Here is a 19,727-nt window from a genome sequence, read left to right as displayed (position 1 = left end):
GCTTATTCTGCTGTTGCTATTGACTCTTGTTTGGTGGATTGGATGATTGAAGTCTATCAGTAACAAGGAAGAAACAAGACATATTGGCAATTTTACAATTTATTAATTTAACAAACAGTCAGGAGCCTCAGTAGCGTGTGTAAGAACCATACACCAATAAACAGGCTTTCCAACGGTATAAAATGTATTGCCAAGAAGCATTGTTACAACAGAGAAATAATCTACCAAACACAAAGTTCAGAAATGTGTGTTCGATATTTATATATAATTAAAATATTATTATTATGTTATCGATAATTGATAATTGATCGTACATTTTCCCGAATATCGATTATGGAAATGTATTCAAAATGCCCATCCCTATTGTGCGTCTTGGCTTTCTGACAGAAAGCCTTCAGGGCTAACGTCTCCCATGTGTGTGCTGCACAGCCACAGACTGCAGAGAGGAAAAAAGAGATAGTCAACACTGCTAACTCCTAAGATAAGTATCTTTACACTTAGGACAAGTAAAGTCCACTAGTAAGAGACACTGAGATCTGTCCGGCATCCCACTCCTTAACATGGTTTTCTACATGTGTTTTAGTGGGAAATGCTCACCTTCATCATCATCAGGTTTCTTCAACCCTGGGATTCTATCCAGTGCCACATTCACCTGATCCGGGAGGAGGTTAGGCCCTGAGGTGAAACACCAAGGCAATATTTCATCAATGTATCATCATGCTTTAGCATGTCTGCCTGCAGGCGGACACACACACACACACACACACACACACACACACACACACACACACTAAAACGCAGCACAATAACACCGCCAAATATGTGAATTTGCATAACATGTAGCTTCTGATGAGGAACTTGAACCTCATGCGAAAACTTAAAGCAAAAAAAACAACAACTTACGGAATTTATGAGCCGCCACCACACCTGCTGCTGCACCAGCAGTCGGGAGGGAGATGCAGAAGATCACCCCAGCAACCAGACCGGCGTTAGAAGATGCAGCTGTTTAAAAACAAGGCGTAGTCATTGGTTGGTTTAATTCAAGCCTGGATGCAACAAAACTTCCTACAACTCAACAGTGAAAAAACAGAACTCCTCCTCATCGGCTCTGAGTCCACCCTCTCCAAAAGCAACAAGCCCACCCTCAACACTGTCTCCCCATCCTCCCAGTCACGCAACCTTGGCGTGATCCTCGACCCCACACTTTCCCTTGAGCCCCACATCCGTCAAATCCTCCTCCTTCCACCTGCGCAACATCGCAAAGATCCGCCCCTCTTTCCCGCTCCACTGCTGAAACACTCATCCACGCCTTCATTTCCTCCCGTCTGGACTACTGTAATTCACTCCTCTCATCCCCTCTCATCAACAGACTCCAACCGGTCCAGAAAGCAGCAGACTTCTTACCCACACCAAATCCTGGTACCACATCACCCCAGTCCTCAAAGAACTCCACTGGCTTCCCATCTCTCACCGGCTCAAGTTCAAAATACCGGTCATCATCACTTACAAATCCCTTCATCAACTGCACCCCCCCCCCCACCGGTCCCTCAGATCCACCTCAGCTGACCTCCTTTCCACCCCCAAGTCCAACCTCTGCAGTTTTGTGGACTGGGGACAGAGCCTTCTCTCGGGCAGCTCCCCGGGCAACGCCCTTCCCCAAGACATCAGAAACTCAGTCCCTCAGTCTTCCACTCCCGCCCATAGTATTCAGTGTTTTGTCATCTATGTCGCTATGTGTTCACTAACGTCACCCCCTCCCCCAGTGTCTAGTATTGTTGAACAGCGATCCAAGTAACTTTGTCATCAAGTTCTCTGACGACACCATTATTTTAAGTTTGTTGAAGGGAGACGACTGTCCTTCTGTCTACCACAGAGAAATTGACACTTTCAAAGACTGGTGCGAGAGGAATCACCTCATTTTAAACACAAGCAAAACCAAAGAAATGATCTTTGACCCGAGAACAGTTAGGGTACATGACCCCGTGGTCATAGGGGGCAGTGCGATCGAGCAGGTCAGGTCGGACAAATATCTGGGGATCCAAATGGACCACTTGGTAAAATGGGATGTCCATGTAGACTACCTTTGTGCCAAATTAGCGCAACGCCTGCACTTCCTACGCAGACTCAGACTATTTGGTGTGAGCACAACTGAACTATCATGTCCACTTTCTACAATGCTGTGTTGGAAAGCCTGATTAGATATGGCATGGCGGCTTGGTTTGGGTCCCTGACCGTCCAGCTCAAGGCCAGAATTCTAAAAATAGTCCACACAGCCTTGAAAGTGATTGGAAAGAATGAATCGGCGACGCTCCAGTCCATCTTTGAGAAAAAGGTGATCAGCCTGGCTCATAAAGTCTTGACTGACCCTTCTCACATTTTATTTTCGGAATATGAGTTGCTACCATCCGGGAGAAGATTCAGAGCTAGCAAACACAGGAGCAACCGCTATAAGCTCTCCTTTCTCCCCACCTCAATTGCACTGTTGAACAAACAGCCTGCTCTTCCCCCAAGTGTAGCACTCCAGTGAGGTTAGGTAGGTATCAAAGTAGGAGCAGTATTTAAAGCCTTGTTTGTTTGTTTTTGTTTTTACTGCTCTTACTTTGGTCTTATTCTCTTACCTCTTAATCCTATTTTTATTGGTTTATTCTTTTACGGTTTTATTCTTTTATCTAATCCGATGCAGATTTTTACTTTTATGATTTTTATGGTATTATGGTTTTATTGCTTATTTTATTCTTCCCTTACTAATGAGATTGGATGATTTAAACACACTATGCAATAGGGCTGTGCAATCTTGCAATAGTGCAATCTTGTGGGGCTGGCTGGCACTCTTCCTGTGTTTTAGTGCAAAGCTGTGACTGTGACCGTGTCTGTTCTGTGTTACTGTGTCTGTTACACCCATGTTGGTACAAGCAGTTTTTGCCCAAGACAAATTTCCCTCCTGGGACAATAAAGTTTATCTCATCTCATCTCATCATCTCAAAAGGGTTGGGGACTTGATTGCCCTGTCGGTCCAGCAGTCTTGCTTGGTATTTGCTGATGACGAGCGGAGGGTTACGCTTCGGCCCGACCCCGCCTACCAGCCTAAGAATATCAACAGCAGCTTCAGATCTATGGTCGTGGACCTGGCTGCTTTTTGTCCCCCTCCTTTCAGCTCGGAGGAAGAGCGACGCTTGAACATGCTTTGCCCGGTGCGTGCCATCCTGGCCTACGTGGGCAGGACACACATGCTTGCACACCTACCACTTGCTGGTTTGCTTTGGGCCGCGGGCCCTGGGTGGTCCAAGGAGCGCTTGTCACACTGGATAGTGGAGGCCATTGCTTTGGCGTACTCTGCCGTGGGGAAAGGCTCCCCCGGAGGGTATTAAGGCCCACTCTACGTGAGGTGTGGTGACATCCTGAGCGTTGTTGCGTGGTGTGTCAGTGGAGGACATGTGTGTGGCTGCTTCATGCTTATAACTAGAGCCCAACCGATATTATCGGCCCGCCGATATTATCGGCCGATATTGGCGATTATCGATATATCGGTATCGGTAAAAATAAAAAAAAATTATCGGCCGATTTTTTTTTTTTTTTTTTTTTTTTTTAATATATCGCTGCTGTCGTTCCAGGACCTCGAATCTCCAAAACAGAAACTTTTCAGGAAGTAAAAAAAACCTGTTTGCTCTTAACACATTGAATGCCAGCCATGTTTTCATTCCTGTAGGTAAGTTGTGCCAGGGGTGTTTTTGACGATTCTGGCTCATTTTAGAACAGCCGAGGATTCTTTTCTGTTAAGAATTCATGAACACCAATCATCTAAAAATAACTAATAGAATGTGTGCTTTCTCTGTCTAAAAGAGTTAGTTTGCAGAGTTAGTAGTTATGTAGATATTAGCCGTTGAGTACAGCATGGTTTCAGCGTCTGGAAATTTATTCAGAGATAAATGGCTTTTTGTGAAACAGTCACTTTAACCATTCATTTTTGGCATCAGTAAGACCGTCAGACATTCTAAACAATAGTTTTGAACAGTAATGTCCTCCATAACAACAGGAAACACCCCTCTCATTCAAACTCCTCCCTCCGTGTGTCTTCTCCTCCTTCCTCCTGGCAGCGGGCGTGTCAGAAGCGCGTTGTGCTGCCTGCCTGTCTGTCTGCGTGCCTGCCTGCCTGCTTGCCTGCGTGCGGGGACGAGTCTGAAATGGATTACTGTAAAATCGCCAAGCCATTTCCTTGAATGGCTTGCTCCCGCGGTGTGTGTGTGTGTGTGTGTGTGTGTGTGTGTGTGTGTGTGTGTGTGTGTGTGTGTTCGCGCGTTGCTCCGCGGCTCTGGGGGGGAGGGGATCTCTGTCCGTTCTGTGTGTGTGTCTCCGGCTTCTGACTGTAAAATCGCCAAGCCATTTCCGCGGGAGGCGGCTGCTTTTGGTGTACGGGTCCCGTGGCTGTGGCTTCTCTCTGTATCTGTCGCCACTTAGTGGTCGGTAAAATAGATTACACACATGCTCTTGCTCCTATAGTTATCTCGAAGATGTAAAAGGGGTTGATTGATGTCCCACCGTCAAAAAAACATGTAAGACGAGTTAGGTCGTCCTTGGCACTTAAGCGCTGGATTATGTAAGACGAGTTAGGTCGTCTCTGGCACTTAATGTGTTAAACTACTGAACCAAATGTCGTCAAAGTTGGCACATGTCTTAATTATAGTTAGTTTCCCGCTGAATGTGTCATTACTTTATAAATATCTGACCTGGATAAGCTCAAATGATGTTGTTTATATTATCAGTCCGACTTGGAAGCGCTTTCTCATGGCCAGTCAAGCGGGAGGCAGCCGCATCCTCATGCACGAGCCCCCAAGCTCCAGGCCGCGGGCACGCGCGCAGGAGCAGCAGGATTGCCCCTCGCCTCTCATGGCCGATTTGGGGCTTTCGCATGGGGTGAGAAATAGTCTGACATAACGTAACGTTAACGTTACTTTATTCTCGTCAGAAAGCACTCCGATTTGCATGTTAAAACAAGTTTGCAGCCTAGGAATAACTGGAAAACATTTGATTGATATATTAACGTCAGAGGAAGCCAGGATGAGTCAAAACGATATGAGAAATACACAGCGCGTCTGCCGTGTGTCTTTTCCGGGTTTAGTGTCCTGCGTGGGGGGGTACACACGGAGGTAGGGGGGGGATTTCGAGGTTTGACTGACAGATTGAGGGCGAATGGCGTTACGAGATTTACTCACAAGCTCGTTTTAATGCTTTTCCATTGGTTGCATTTGTTAAAAACCACACAGAGACGTGAAGGGTGACCAATGGCATTGATTCATGACAAAAAGTAAGAAAGTGAAAAAAGTGACATTCGAGGTCCTGGCCCGACACCGACGATATATATATATAAGTTATAGACAGCATGGACAGCATGTTGTGTATATTTGATATTTTTTCTTAACTATTTGTTCTATTGTGTTTTTGTATTTCTAGTTATTTATAATTATTAAATTCCCAGTTAAGTTTACTGTTTCATTGCATTGAGTTTATTAATAAGCTGTAAAATATCCTGCCTACATCACATATTTCAATTCATGTCAACTCAATCATATCTTTGTCAAGTGTTTGATATTTGAGGGTTGCTGATGTGGTGCCTCCTCTGGTAGTTAAGGGCACCTGTTCGGAGGGAGGGGAACTCGTTGGAATATCGTGATCCTCCCACGTGCTATGTCCTACCGGTGAAGCTTCCCCTGTCAGGTGAAAAAAAGCGGCTGGCTAACTGCCCATGTGGAAGCATGGAGCCAGTTTTCGGCTCTCCCCAGATCGGCAGAGGGTGGAGCAGCAACCAGGATAAATAAATAAAAAATTAGCACTAATGGGGGATTAGCACTAATGGGGGATAAACATTTGATGATAAAAAAAATATATATATATATCGGCCGATATTATCGGTATCGGTCATTTTTTATTCCCTAAAATCGGTATCGGTATCGGTTTCAAAAATCCCATATCGGTCGGGCTCTACTTATAACTAACCACTAAAATGCCTAACCCTAACTTAAGCTTAACCTCTCCTTAAAATATAAACATTTTCTCAATACATTGTGTAAGTTCACCAGACTTTGCAATAACAAAAACACAACACCACACAGTTAAGATTTGTTTTGCAGGACAGCTTTCATACTTACTGACAGAAATCGTATATGTCTTGCTCTGGAGTCTGTTGTTGAGCTCTACAGAATACACTCCACCATCTTCTACAGTGAAATGGCTGATTTCCAAACGTCCAGTCGATGTATTCAGGTGTGTGCGGCCTTTAAATTGTCCAAAGTAGTCCACAGTCTGACTGATACTCGGGATCCATTCTGCCACCATATTGACCCCGTGTTTCCACAGGATGCTGGTTAGAGGTTTGGTAACAGCAGAAGTGTCTGGCTCCAAGACAAGTGTTCCTTCCAATTTAAGGCCTTTTGTTTCCTCTTGAGCTACAAAGAGAGAACAATTTGTCAGAGTCAAGTTGAAAGTGAGTTCACGACACTTTTGTGCAGGTGAAACCTGCATTCTGTAGGTCAGTGGTGGCCAAACTATGCCCCGCGGGCCAACTGCGGGCCACTGGCCGTTTTGAAGTGGCCCGCTATGCATTTTGCATTTTGAAAAAAAGAAGAAGAAATTTTTTGTTTTGGGCCAAATTCATGGCGGGCCAGTTAAAAACGGGGGTCGGGGTCCTAAAGTATTTTCCCATTTTAAACCAGGGTTGTCAAAATCAGGTGTAATCTGCTGTGTTATGGTTATGATAGGCTGATGACTAGAGCAGGGCTAATCTGCTGTGTTATGGTTATGATAGGCTGATGACTAGAGCAGGTGTAATCTGCTGTGTTATGGTTATGATAGGCTGATGACTAGAGCAGGTGTGATCTGCTGTGTTATGGTTATGATAGGCTGATGACTAGAGCAGGGCTAATCTGCTGTGTTATGGTTATGATAGGCTGATGACTAGAGCAGGTGTAATCTGCTGTGTTATGGTTATGATAGGCTGATGACTAGAGCAGGTGTAATCTGCTGTGTTATGGTTATGATAGGCTGATGACTAGAGCAGGTGTAATCTGCTGTGTTATGGTTATGATAGGCTGATGACTAGAGCAGAGGCCTGTACTACAAAGCAAGATTTAGGTTGATCCTGATAAGTTTGGGTTTAAACCTGGTTTAGCCGTACTACAAAGCAAGTTAACTTCTTACCGACATATATTTCCATAGCAACTTATGCTTCACACTTTTTTTTTTTCCCCCCCCCCGATTTTTTTATCCCATTTTATCCCCCATTAGTGCTGATTCTAAGTTTATCCTGGTTGCTACTTCATCCTATGCCGATCAGGGAGAGCCGAGACTGATTCCATGCTTCCTCCTTTATGCTTCACACTTAACCTGGTCCGCAGCAGGTTAAGTTGCAAGGATAAGATTAGACCTTAAATACACTGCCCACGAACCAATCGAATCAGCAGTTTGGAAAAATGGCCAACCCCTTTCTGGACGAGTTTCCCATCGAGGAAGGAGCACGAATTGTAATGTTGAATTAATCAAGGACTAAAGCCTTGCACTTGTTGCAGGCTACATTTTAATTAAGCCCTACTTACCACTTTGGAATGTTTTTATATATTCATTTTTGTGCTCTCAAGTAGCCTAGATACGTTGTTTGACCCCGCTGATCGATTGCAGCTGAATAGTGAGTGGAGAAATATCACTAAACCGGCATAAAAAGGTTACATAAACGTCTCCAAAGCGCACGGTGCCGTGTGCGCAACGGAGCTGAGACTGACGTTGGGTTGGAATTGAAATGGTCATAGCCTACATGCTAGAATAGCCTACTACATTCTAAGCAATTTAATATGGGATCACCTGCACACGGGTGATCCCATATTAATATGATTCATATCTAGGCTAATCCTGCATTTTGCAGCTGCAACTGTGTTGCTTTTGGCCTGTATGATGTGATTGAACTTCATATTTCCAGCATCATTATATGAAATATGGAGATATGCGACTCTGCTGACAATAGCCTATATATGTGACCACAAAATAGGCTAGTTTTTATCAATGAAAACTATGCCCGCATCGTCTCAAATCAGTTCAGCAGTTTTCTCTTTTATATTAGGATATCATTATTTTATATATGAATTATTCGATTAGTGCAACCACACACATAATGAGTGATAGAGATCATTATTCATTGAGCATGCGTTTCTAAATCTATGGTCTAAATAGGCTTACAGATTGTGGAAATTTATAGACTGAGATTACACATTTACACTCGCAAAAAGCTGCTGTAGGAGACAGAAATCGCTGATCAAAGTAAATCAAATGACTGATGTGAATACAAGCGGCAGCTTTAAACAGTCTTTCAGCAGACTATATCCAACGCGGATTTTCATTCTGACATAGGCTACATTAAATATCCGCTAAAAACTCTGATCATTGAATGAGGAAATGGGTGTGCCTGCCGTGTCAACTCAGCTGTTCATAATGTGATTGGCTAACGCACCTCTTTCGCGTGGACGCACGCCTGTGCACGAGCAAAAAACGTGCGCGTGCACAGGCAGATCCCAGATAAATCCAGCTTCAGTTATCGAGTAGAAAACCAGTATCGTTAAACTAGATAGCTTTGATCCTGTTCAGTCAAACCAGATCAAAGTGACAGATCGCGGATCTGTTAAGATAGCTTCGTAGTATAGGGTACAGGTCTAATCTGCTGTGTTATGGTTATGATAGGCTGATGACTAGAGCAGGTGTAATCTGCTGTGTTATGGTTGTGTTAGGCTGATGACTAGAGCAGGTGTAATCTGCTGTGTAAGGTCAAAGTTTTTAATGAGTTCTTGATGTGTTGTCATCCAGCCGCATGGTATAGAGTATCGATATTTTCCTGGGTATCGTATCGAAGTAGAAATTCTAGTATCGTGACATCCCTAAATAATCGACAGGGCCATACACACACACACACAGACACACACACACTTATACATAACAATCCTACGATGAGTTTGGCGATAGATGGTCACGTCAAACTATACGGCAAGTAAAAACTGGACTTTGGTCCACTTCTTGGACTTCGGCTTAATTGTGGCCAGAGCACATCAACAGGGTGGTTGCCAAGATGGGTAGAGCAGTAGCCATTATTATAAAGTGTGCATTATTTGTTACACCAGTATTACTTCACCAAATTGTATGTTCATGAGCTCTGTGTCATCTGGATGATTGCTCTGTGGTATGGTCATGTGCGTCTACAGGTCTACTAGGGAAGTTACAAATAGGACAAAACAAAGCAGCTAGGCTGGTCCTGGGGTGCTCCCCTAGGTCCAGCATAGCTGACATGCATACTGCATTCACCTTATTCTTTGCCCATACAAGATCGCTTCTGCATGACGTCATTTCGTAATCGTCTTTCCGGTTTTAACACGGAAGTAGAGTACGCCTACCGCAGTCATTTAGACTTGCCAAAAAGCTTTCTTCAAGCTAAAAAAAACCCAAACTGTTTTAAAGTTGTAATATTTGTCGGGTGAGAACGTAACATATATGTGACCAGTTTATCAGAATAACGCCTATTGGAAATCCTTAACGAGCAGCGAGGACCGGGAGCGCTGACTGTGCTGACACCGGTCGGACGAGCTATCTCTCAAACCCCACTGTAGGCTACTGGCAGTGAGTCGATGTGCTTTTGTAACTAATGCCGACCGGGTACAGCCATCGGCTCCTCGCAGCAGTAACGTTATGAACATGTAACTGAAGTTGGCCGCAGTGTAGCTTAATTCTGAATGTTGCCAAACTTTATTCATACTGACGTTTTATTTTGAAAATGGCTGCCAACTAGCGTTGAACCGGAAGAACAAATACAACGCGGAAGAGAGAAAAACTTACTTACCGGTACTTTTATGATTTTTATGGTATTATGGCCTTATTGCTTATTTTATTCTTCCCTTACTAATGGGATTGGATGATTTAAACACACTATGCAATAGGGCTGTGCAATCTTAGCCTAGGTAAACCCAGCCCCCACGTGACCTGCTCTCTCAGTTCCCAGTCACTAGTGACTGAGAGCAGGTCACGTGGGGGATGGGTTTACCCAGGCTAGTGCAATCTTGCAAGAGTGCAATCTTGTGCCTAGCTGGCACTCTTCCTGTGTTTCAGTGCAATGCTGTGACTGTGACCGTGTCTGTTCTGTGTTACTGTGTCTGTTACACCGATGTTGGTACAAGCACTTTTGCCCAAGACAAATTTCCCTCCTGGGACAATAAAGTTTATCTCATCTCATCTCATCACACACACACACACACACACACACACACACACACACACACACACGAGACAGACACACACACACACACACACACACACACACACACACACACACACACACACACACACACAAAGTCCCAGTGATATCATCAGTTATGTCATCAATTGTGACATCATCAGTGATGTCAGAGGCATTGTGACATCATCAGTGATGTCATAAGAGGTTGTGATGTCATCAGTGATGTCATAAAAGCAGATGTGACATCATCAGTGATGTCATAAGAGTCCCACTGATGATGTCATCAGTGATGTCATAAGAGCAAAATCAAGTCCCAGGGGCAGACACTGAAAGAAGTGGGAGTCTGGCTTCAGATCCCCGTCTTCAGCCATGGACAGCTGTATGTTGCCAGCGCCAGGACAGGTGATCCAGCATCCCTGAAGTATGCCATCAAGGAGCAGTCAGGGCGAGGCCGCACAGCGGGCGAGCTGCATATACGAGCTGCAGGGCCAGCTTGGCGAGGTGCAGGGCGCAGTCCCGGCGTCACGAGGGGGCGTGAGGGGGCGTCGCCCCCTCACCCAGACTACCCGCCCCCTCAGTCAAAACGTGGTCCGTTTACTCTTTTTTGTTTTTGTTTGTTTTCCCAGGATGGCGAAGGTTTTCTCAGGATGGCGAAGGTAGATTTTCTTTCGCCACCTGGGATTGGTTTGGGTTTTTTAGGCTCATGGGGAGCGATGATTGGTTGTGTGTACGCATGAGGCAGAGCCATGTAGCATGAGGATTACAGCGATTGGTTAGGTTAGGGTAAAATATCAGGGTAAGCCAATCAGAGGCAGAGTAGGGCGGGACATTATTTGGATCCGGCCTCGGGGAAACCCACTACAGAACAAGAGAAGAGAACCATATATCCGCACTTGTTGAGTTATTTCGCCGCCATGGATATAAGAAAATGGTTGAAGAAGAACCCTCCGGCCGCGGCGGCTGCCGCGGCCCCACTGTCACGGGAGGCGAGGCTGGCGAGCAGCCTGGAGGCAGCTGCAGCAGCTTACCGGCGTCAGGTGGGCTACCCGGGCTTGATCACATTGTTCAGTCACTAGTGTGTTATGTTGTTTTTGGCTTCACAACATGCTGTCTGTTTGCTGGATTGTTATTTACTACAGCACTTGAAGCCACACCGGCGGCGCCCGCCCCGGTGCCCCGCACGGTGGACAGAGAGGAGTCTGCTGGCCCCAGTACCAGCAGCACGGCCACGCAGTCAAACCCCGCCGCACCTGGCCGCCCGGCCGCCGCCATGGTGTCGCAGACCACCAGCCACAAGAAGCAGCACCCAGCACCAACACCACAGGACCTGTCCGACCTGGGCAATGATGAGCCAGCACAAGTTCGCCTCAAGCAGTTCCCACAGAAACAATTTAAAAATGACTGTAAACGATCATTTTCGATTAATTGGTATAAGGAGAGGGAGTGGCTAGAATATTCAGTGCAATCAGATTCAGCATTTTGTTTTCCATGCAGGAAATTTGGGGGGACTGAAGATTCGGTTTTCACAAAAACAGGTTTTAGCAACTGGAAGCATGCTAACGATAAAGCAAAAGGATTTAGCAGACATGCTAACAGTAAAGAGCACCAAACATGCATGTCTCTTTGGAAAGAGAAGCAACTGCGATGCCACACAGACAGGGAGATTTCAACCATGGTTAACTCTGATCAGCTTGCTCGAAACCGCCTCTATGTGTCTGCAATTGTAGACATAATAGAATTCCTTGTGTCAAATGAGCTGCCATTGAGAGGGAGTATTGATGCACTTGATAGCAGAGGTGAAGCGGGCAGTGGACTGTTTCTGTCACTATTTGATTACACGCTGAAACAAAACCAGGAGCTAGCACAGGCTTTCAGTACAATCCCCAGGAACGCTACATACACATCACATGATATTCAAAATACTATCATTGAACTGATGAGTACGATCGTGACAGAGCAAATCGTTAAAGATGTTGGAGAGGCATGGTTCACAATTAAGGTGGATGGAACCAAGGACCCGACAGGCAAGGAGAACGTCTCTATAGTTATTCGTTATGTAGACGAGAGCTGCAAAGTGCAAGAGAGGCTGGTGTCCATGCAGACCACTGACAAGTGTGATGCACTGTCACTTACTAACGTGGTGCTTGAAGAGCTGTCAAACGTTGGTCTCGACACAAACAAAATACTAAGTCAATGTTATGACGGGGCCAGCGTCATGTCTGGAAGAGAAGGAGGGATGCAAAAACTTGTACAAAACAAGCTGAAGAGAGAAGTTCCCTACATACACTGTTTTAACCATCAATTACATCTTGTGGTCGTGCATGCCATTTCATCAGAGAGCGCAGTTGGGGATTTCTTTGATGTGTGTAATTCACTTTATAAATGTCTGAAAAAGCCCACTGTAGCTGCACAGTATAAAGGAGAGAAGCTTAAAAGACTACTAGATCAGCGGTGGACTGGACACCTTGACACAGTGTCAGTGGTGCTGAAATCACACACGACGCTTGTGGATTTCCTGAAAGAAATCGGAACCGCAAGAGCAAGTGCTGATGTGAAAATTGAAGCTGTTGGTCTTCACAAGGCCATCACAGAACGCAGCTTCAAGTTCCTTGCCTGTGTGATGCACAAAGTGTTGGGACTGATGGATCCACCTAACAAGTTGCTACAAGCCGAGCAAACTGATCTATGCACTGCAGTAGGGCTAATTAAAACTGCATCTTCTTGTGTCGAAAATCTACGATCAGATGCAGAATTTGCAAAGTTATGGACTGACAGTGCAGCAGATGACGATGCTGGCCCTGCTCCTTCAAAACGTCTGCGTCAAGCCAGCAGGTCTCTTAGAGACTACGTGGTGGATGAGAGTATTGGTCAGCGCGAAGTGAACATTGAACAGGAGTGCAAGCGGCTGTTTTTTGGGATTATTGACTCTATTCTCAGTGAAATGGCTGCACGTTTCAGCGAGCGGAATGGCAAGTACATGACAGCTTTGGATGCGTTGGACCCCGGCAGCGAGAATTTCCTCGACCCCGAGAAAGTGAAACCACTACTTGATTTAACAAAGACAGCCATGGTTGAGTCACAGTTCACTGTTGCACGTCATTTTGTGCAAACTCGGTATCAGGACAAGGAGAAAGGAACATTGGCCCAACTTGTTTCAAAACATGCCAGCGTTTTCAGTGCTGCTATGCCGTTGGTGATGACAGCGTTCAAACACGCACTGACATTTGGAGCATCAACTGCGATGTGTGAAAACTCTTTTTCCACGCTGAAGAAGGTCTTTTCTGATCACAGACGCAGCATGTTGCATTCACGGAAAGCCCATCTGATCCAGCTGGCTTTTGAGAATGACCTCAGTAGAAAATTCAAAGATGAATGGAAAGAGTTGTTGCTGAGGAGGTTTCACTCCTCCTCAAGAAGACTGCAGCTCTTCTAGACAGACTACTACAGGTAAGAGGCTGGTTATTCTATTTATTGCATTGTTGTTTGATGTTTGCGCTGCTGGTACACACGCTGTTATTGTTGTTATGAATGGATTAATTTAAATATTGGTAAGCAGGCACGTCTTTGTGGCTGTGTCTGTAGCTTGTCTATAGCCTACTGTCAGCACCATGGACAGCAACGGGGCAGCCTGCACTCTGAGCGGCCGGCCGGGTATCTCCACGCAGCCAGGTGGGACAACATAATTAGGCTATGTTCCCGCTGGCGTGTCAGTAGCGTCTATACTGTCTGTAATTGTTGAAAAGGAGCGTTAAAGCAGGCACATACTTGGTGGCTGTCAGGCTGTGTTAGTGTGTTTATAGTTTGTCTATTAACTATACGGCCTATTGTTGTAAAGCTGGCACTTGGTGGCAGTGTTTGTCTACTTGTCTGTAATGATCTCAAAGAGGAGAGGCTCTTTGGAAGAGCGTTATATTGGCATAAAAGGCACAATTACACGTCTCTATTAACGGGTCTGTAATCGCGAGTAAAACGGCTGACTTGATGCCTAGATAAGGCAACTGGTCTGCTCATGTTTTTCAAGCTGGGAATAGTGCGTTACGTTGTCGCCGCCCCCTCCTGGAATTCCAACGCCCCCTATACTGTAGTGGGCTGTAGCCGGGGCTGGCAGGGCGGGTGAGCCTGCACAGCGGGCGAGCCTAGGAATCGAGTGCACGTAGCGCGCGAGATGCCTAGTTCATTAAAACTTTCCATTTAAACTTAACTTAACTTAAACTACCGTATCTATCTCGGTAAGAAGTGAACTGGCGTCGTAGCACAGCAAACCCAGGGTTAAACCTGAAGTTACCTCACTAAGCCAAAGTCATGCTTTATGGTACAGGCCCCTGGTCTGGCAAAACAATACAAATTGTGTCAATGGAGTCCCAGTGCAGAGTGGACCATCACAGACCACAGCAGACTCTGTACCTGCTGTCTACAAGCTCCTTGTCAAGTCTGCTACAGCATTTTGAGGTGAGTGTACAAAAAGCATGTTTGTAATAAGAATAAGCATTATATTGACTGTGACATATGACTCCCAAGCTAAAGTTATGTGGTAAGAATTATGGATGACACCATTATCTGTATTAGGGATGCAGCGGTTTCCGGTTTGAAGGTATACCGCGGTTTGAAAAAGCCACGGTATCAAAACCACTAAATTTTGCCGTCATACCTTCTCCACGGTATCAGCTGTTTCCCTGAGAGAAAGTGCCCAGGTCCCTTGCAGAGACAGAGTGCAGTTACGCGGCCCCTCCCCCCTGCTGCATGTGTGTGTAGAGCAATCAGTAGCTGGCAGACCGCAGCTATCATCATCAAGGAGTCATCATTGTTTTGAGTGGCGTGCCGCGTGACAATGGCTGCCAGAGAGGTGAAGAACCCCCCGAACTTTTTCCCCAGTCAAAAAAGGACAAAATCGGTAGTGTGGGACTATTTTGGTTATCAGAAAAACGGATGGCCAGGGCTTACAGGAGGAAGGACAGCCAACATGCAAGACATGCAGGCGAAGAGTGGCTGCACTAGGAGGCAATAGCCTACCTCAAACATGATAGCCCATCAACACCAGCCGTCCTCATTTGCAAAATTCAAGGTACTTAACGTTGTCTTGCTTCATCATACATCACATCGGACATAACGCTAAACCATTTCCACCGGCAGGTTTGAGGAGTAGCTAACATTAACGTAAGATAAACACTCATGACTCATCATAGGCTATCGTTAACATGGCTAATTAGCATCAGCTGACTAACGTTAACGTAACGTTACTTCTTGACTGAGTGATCACGTCTTGTGTAGGCCAGGCTGGCCAGCGCCTCGTTATCAAAAACATATTGAACTGAAGAGAAGTAACGTTCAATAATGTAGAAACTAAGACTCCTCCAACCTGCCAGTGAATTGAGGCACAAACAGTGTGTGTGTGTGTGTGAGAGAGGGGGAAAAGACAAGCGCTCAGCACAGGGGCAGAGGCTAATGTGTGAGAGGGGTGTGTGTGAGTGGGGGTGTGCGCCATCAACGTGAAACAATCATTTGTGTCCAGTGCAGTCAGTGTCCATCCGATTTTTACAAAAGATAAGCATCTATTTGATATTATGTGTTTTAGTTTTACATAAAATTAGATTAAATAAATCGTCATTTATGATAAGTAAGAATGGTACTGTTATATATCCAAGCACACACACATTCGCAACAGTTAACTGTCATTACAGATGTAGGTTACATTAACATGTATTTTTTCTTTTTTTAGGCTAGCAGTAGTACTGGCACCAGCGGAGGGGTATCCACATCAACAGCTGCAGAGACCAGCCAACAATTCAACATGCATTTGCCTATGCACCCAAATCCAAACATGCCAAATAATTAAATTATGCTGTGGCATACTTCATTGCCAAATATATTTTTGTCATCATGGTCCCCATTCAACTATCATTTTGTTCATGGTAAAAAAAAATATGTTTTTTTTGTGCCATATTTGACAAGAATACATAAAGGTCCGCGATACCGTGATACCGTGAAACCGTGGTTATTTTCTCCAAGGTTATCATACCGTCAAAAAATCATACCGCTGCATCTCTAATCTGTATCTGTATTTGTATCAGAATCAGAATCAGAAAGACTTTAATGATCCCCGGGGGGAATTTGGGACAAGTTACAGTTGCTCGTTCACATAACACACATAGCATAAAATAAAATACACAGTAGTAATGCGATAGTAAAATAAGCAGAATAAGAAGAAAGAACACAACATAGCATGGAATAAACAGTATAAACAGTAAACAGTATTAAATGCGATAGGAGCAAAATAGTGGAGAACGTCTAAGTAAGCAAATACGTAGAGTAAGTACCGTAAATTCCGGACTATAAGACGCACCGGTCTATAAGCCGCGGGACCAAAATTGACTATTTTTTTCTTCTATAAGCCGCACCGGTCTATAAGCCGCGGGTGTTTTGATGTTTAATTACCATATGAAAGGGTTCGTGCACAGAGAGGAATGTCGGGAAAGAGATCGCTGTTTGGGGAAGCTCCCATTTATTAACATTTCAACAAAACAAAACAAAAGTCAGGTCACTAATCCCCAGACAAAATCACACAACAATAGGCTATATGTGCAGCAAACCTGTAACCAGAGAAGTCAAGTCACTAATCCTCGTCTTCCTCTTCTTCCTGCGTACTGAAACCACCAAAGTCCTCATCTTCAGTGTCGGAAACGAACAGGTTCAGGGTGGCTTCGTCAACCACTCTCCTCTCTCCTTCATTGTCACTCAAAACCAACGAACTCCTCTTCATCACTGTCGGCATCGAACAGCCTCTGAAGCCTCTGACGGCCCTCAGCGCCAGCTGTGGCGGCGTCATCCTCTTCATCCCGCAGCAGTCCAGCGTTTTGGAACCCGTTGGTGATTGTGGATGTTTTCACACTCCTATAATATTCCGTGATCTTCCTTTGTGTGAATTCGCCGAAGTTTGTGATTTTCTCCTGGTAGTCGGGAGGGAGTTGTTCAGTAGTTCTCCCCCGGACGGACAGTCCCTTTCGTCTCATGAATCGGAAGCACCAAGATGGCCCACCTCTGAAATGTTCAATTTTCATCTCGGTGGCGACTGTTTTGGCCTTCTGTCGGATCTGCACCGTGGAAACGCCTCGGCCGTCTGCTCTCTGGGTCAACACCCAGTCCTCAAGGGAATCTTCAAGTTCCGGCCATCTGCTTTTGTGGCCTCTGAAGGACTTATTTGTCTTCTTACACTGAGACAGTTCCTCCTGCTGCACCGTCCAACGCCTCACCATTGACTCATCGATGCCCAGGTTACGCGCGGCTGCTCTGTTTCCCTCTTTTAGTGCGAGTTCGACTGCTTTCAGCTTGAAAGCTGCTTCGTGTGAATTTCTGCGTACCTTCCCCATGGTAAGTGAGAGAGAGACTGCTCGTCTTGTTGTGATTCCGGGCTGATGAACTTTGCTTACCGTAATTACCATATGTAAGGGTTCACGCACAGAGGGGATTGTTGGCTGTTTGAGGAAGCTCCCATTTACCGTATTACCGTAACATTTCAACAAAACAACATAACACAACACCTTTGTTTATTTCGACAGTGCACACAGTGTCCGCGGTGTGGTGAAAAGAGGGCAACAGAGGAAATTAAAACAGAAGTGGATTTATAGGTAGAAAGAGTGCTAAAAAAGAGAGATTTTATTTGTATTTGAAATTTTTTTTCTGAAAAAATCCATAGATAAGCCGCACCGTTATATAAGCCGCAGGGGCCAAAAAACAGGAAAAAAGCCGCGGCTTATAGTCCGGAATTTACGGTATACCTTACGTGCCAATTGTCTTTATTGCACACTGAACTTATATTATTCGGCTTGCCCCATACGTTACACGTGGCTCAGCCAGGCACTTTTTCCAGTTAGCCTATCTTTATTGCACACTGAACTTATATTATTCGGCTTGCCCTATACGTTACACGTGGCTCAGCCAGGCACTTTTCCAGTTAGCCTATCGGCTGGCTCAGTCTCAGGGAGACTGAGCGTCTCCGAGGTGCTCTTTTAAGAGAGGCATTAAATAGACCAATGGCCACAGGCAGGAATGATTTCCTGTGCCTCTCCGTGTTGCATCTAGGTGGAATCAGTCTCTCACTGAATGTACTCCTGTGTTTGACTAGCACGCTGTGGAGTGGATGTGAGTCATTGCTCATGATGGAGTGTAGCCTGGATAACGTTCTCTTCTCTGACACCGCCGTCAGAGAGCCCAGGTCCAGCCCCACAATGTCCCTGGCCTTACGGATCAATTTGTTAAGTCTGTTGGCATCCGCTGCCTTCAGCACACAATAGCATAGAGGAAGGCACTAGCCACTACCGACTCATAGAACATCCTCAGCATTATCTGTACTCGGATGGGCGTGGCTTAAATCAAAAGTGGGTGGCGCTTCAACTGGAAGTGGGTGTGGCTTAAGTTGTTTGTTTGTTGTTGTTGTTGGCGGCAATTCACTGTGCCGAGATGCCACCAAAATGTTCAAAGTATGGCTAAGGTATCAAATGAAGTACCCTAATCACGAGTACAGATATTGACACATTGTACTCGGATGATACTCGTACTTGTAAAAAGTACATTATCTGTACCGGATACTCGTTTCATCCGAGTACTCGGGTCGTCCCTAGTAAGAATAGGCCCTAAGCACGGTTAGCATACATGGCTAGGTAGTCATCAGTGCCATGGCTCAGCTCATATACTATGACAAGATGATAAGTAAATAGGATTAAATGTGTCATGGTTTGTATGTGGAAGATAAATTAATTTTAGGCCACGACATACCTGACCAGAATGGATTGTCAAGGGGTTCACTCTCTTTGGCACCACATGAGTTCTTCATTTGGCAGGAGATGTTTTTAACCTGCTGCCATTTGTCATCATTGGTGATGGTCTTCAGCTGCGTTGAGTTTTCCCAGTCTCCTTCATCTGTCCTCCAGCTGTAGGTGACTGGTCCAGCATCTGTGACGTCTCCATCACAGCTCAGAGTGCATTTGGGAGAGGAAGAAGAACAAGATGGCTGCCTACGTGACACAGAGGGCTTTGGGACTTTGCCTGTTGATGAAGAAAACAGGAGAGAAGTTCTAGTTATTCATCTTCTTTCCTCAACTCTACAGTACATTTTGACCACAGTGTGAATGCATGTAAAGTCAATGGAAGGAGGTCAATGGAGCAAGATGGATGCAACTTCACTCAGTCAAGTTTAAATGGTAACTATCCCCCCCCCCACCCCCGCTTTAAACCAATGTGTATATGACTGTTGTGTAGTGTTGTTGATAGATTCAGGTCAAAATCTCATTTTAGTGGAAAATATTTTTTCTATATACTTTATAGTTTTCATGCATAGAGACTGCGCTCTAGTGGTTGAAACCCATGCAAAAGTGAAATGAACTGTTGAATTTCCGTAACGGGAGCTTCACCGGCAGGACGTAGCACGTGGGAGGATCACGATATTCCCATCAGCTCCCTTCCACCCTAAACAGCC

General features: G+C 45.3%; 1 protein-coding gene across 2 annotated transcripts in view; it reads right to left on the bottom strand.

The window, feature by feature from the left end:
- The window catches only part of LOC310774125 (uncharacterized protein), a 45,054-nt gene that overhangs the window by 14,862 nt on the left and 10,465 nt on the right, over window positions 1-19,727 (bottom strand). For both annotated transcript variants that reach the window (XR_014552579.1, XM_083634198.1), the window contains exons 4-7: window positions 19,028-19,297; window positions 6,144-6,440; window positions 904-1,002; window positions 598-675 (exon numbers count right to left, since the gene is read on the bottom strand). Coding sequence is in view for 1 of the 2 variants with exons in the window: in XM_083634198.1 (XP_083490324.1) it covers window positions 598-675; window positions 904-1,002; window positions 6,144-6,440; window positions 19,028-19,297 (744 nt within the window). In the remaining variant the exon portion in view is untranslated. The remainder of the gene's footprint in view (window positions 1-597; window positions 676-903; window positions 1,003-6,143; window positions 6,441-19,027; window positions 19,298-19,727) is intronic.

The sequence above is a fragment of the Poromitra crassiceps genome (assembly GCF_964638095.1).
Source record: "Poromitra crassiceps genome assembly, chromosome: 3".
Lineage (NCBI taxonomy): Eukaryota > Metazoa > Chordata > Actinopteri > Beryciformes > Melamphaidae > Poromitra > Poromitra crassiceps.
This window is presented reverse-complemented; position numbering and strand designations above follow the sequence as displayed.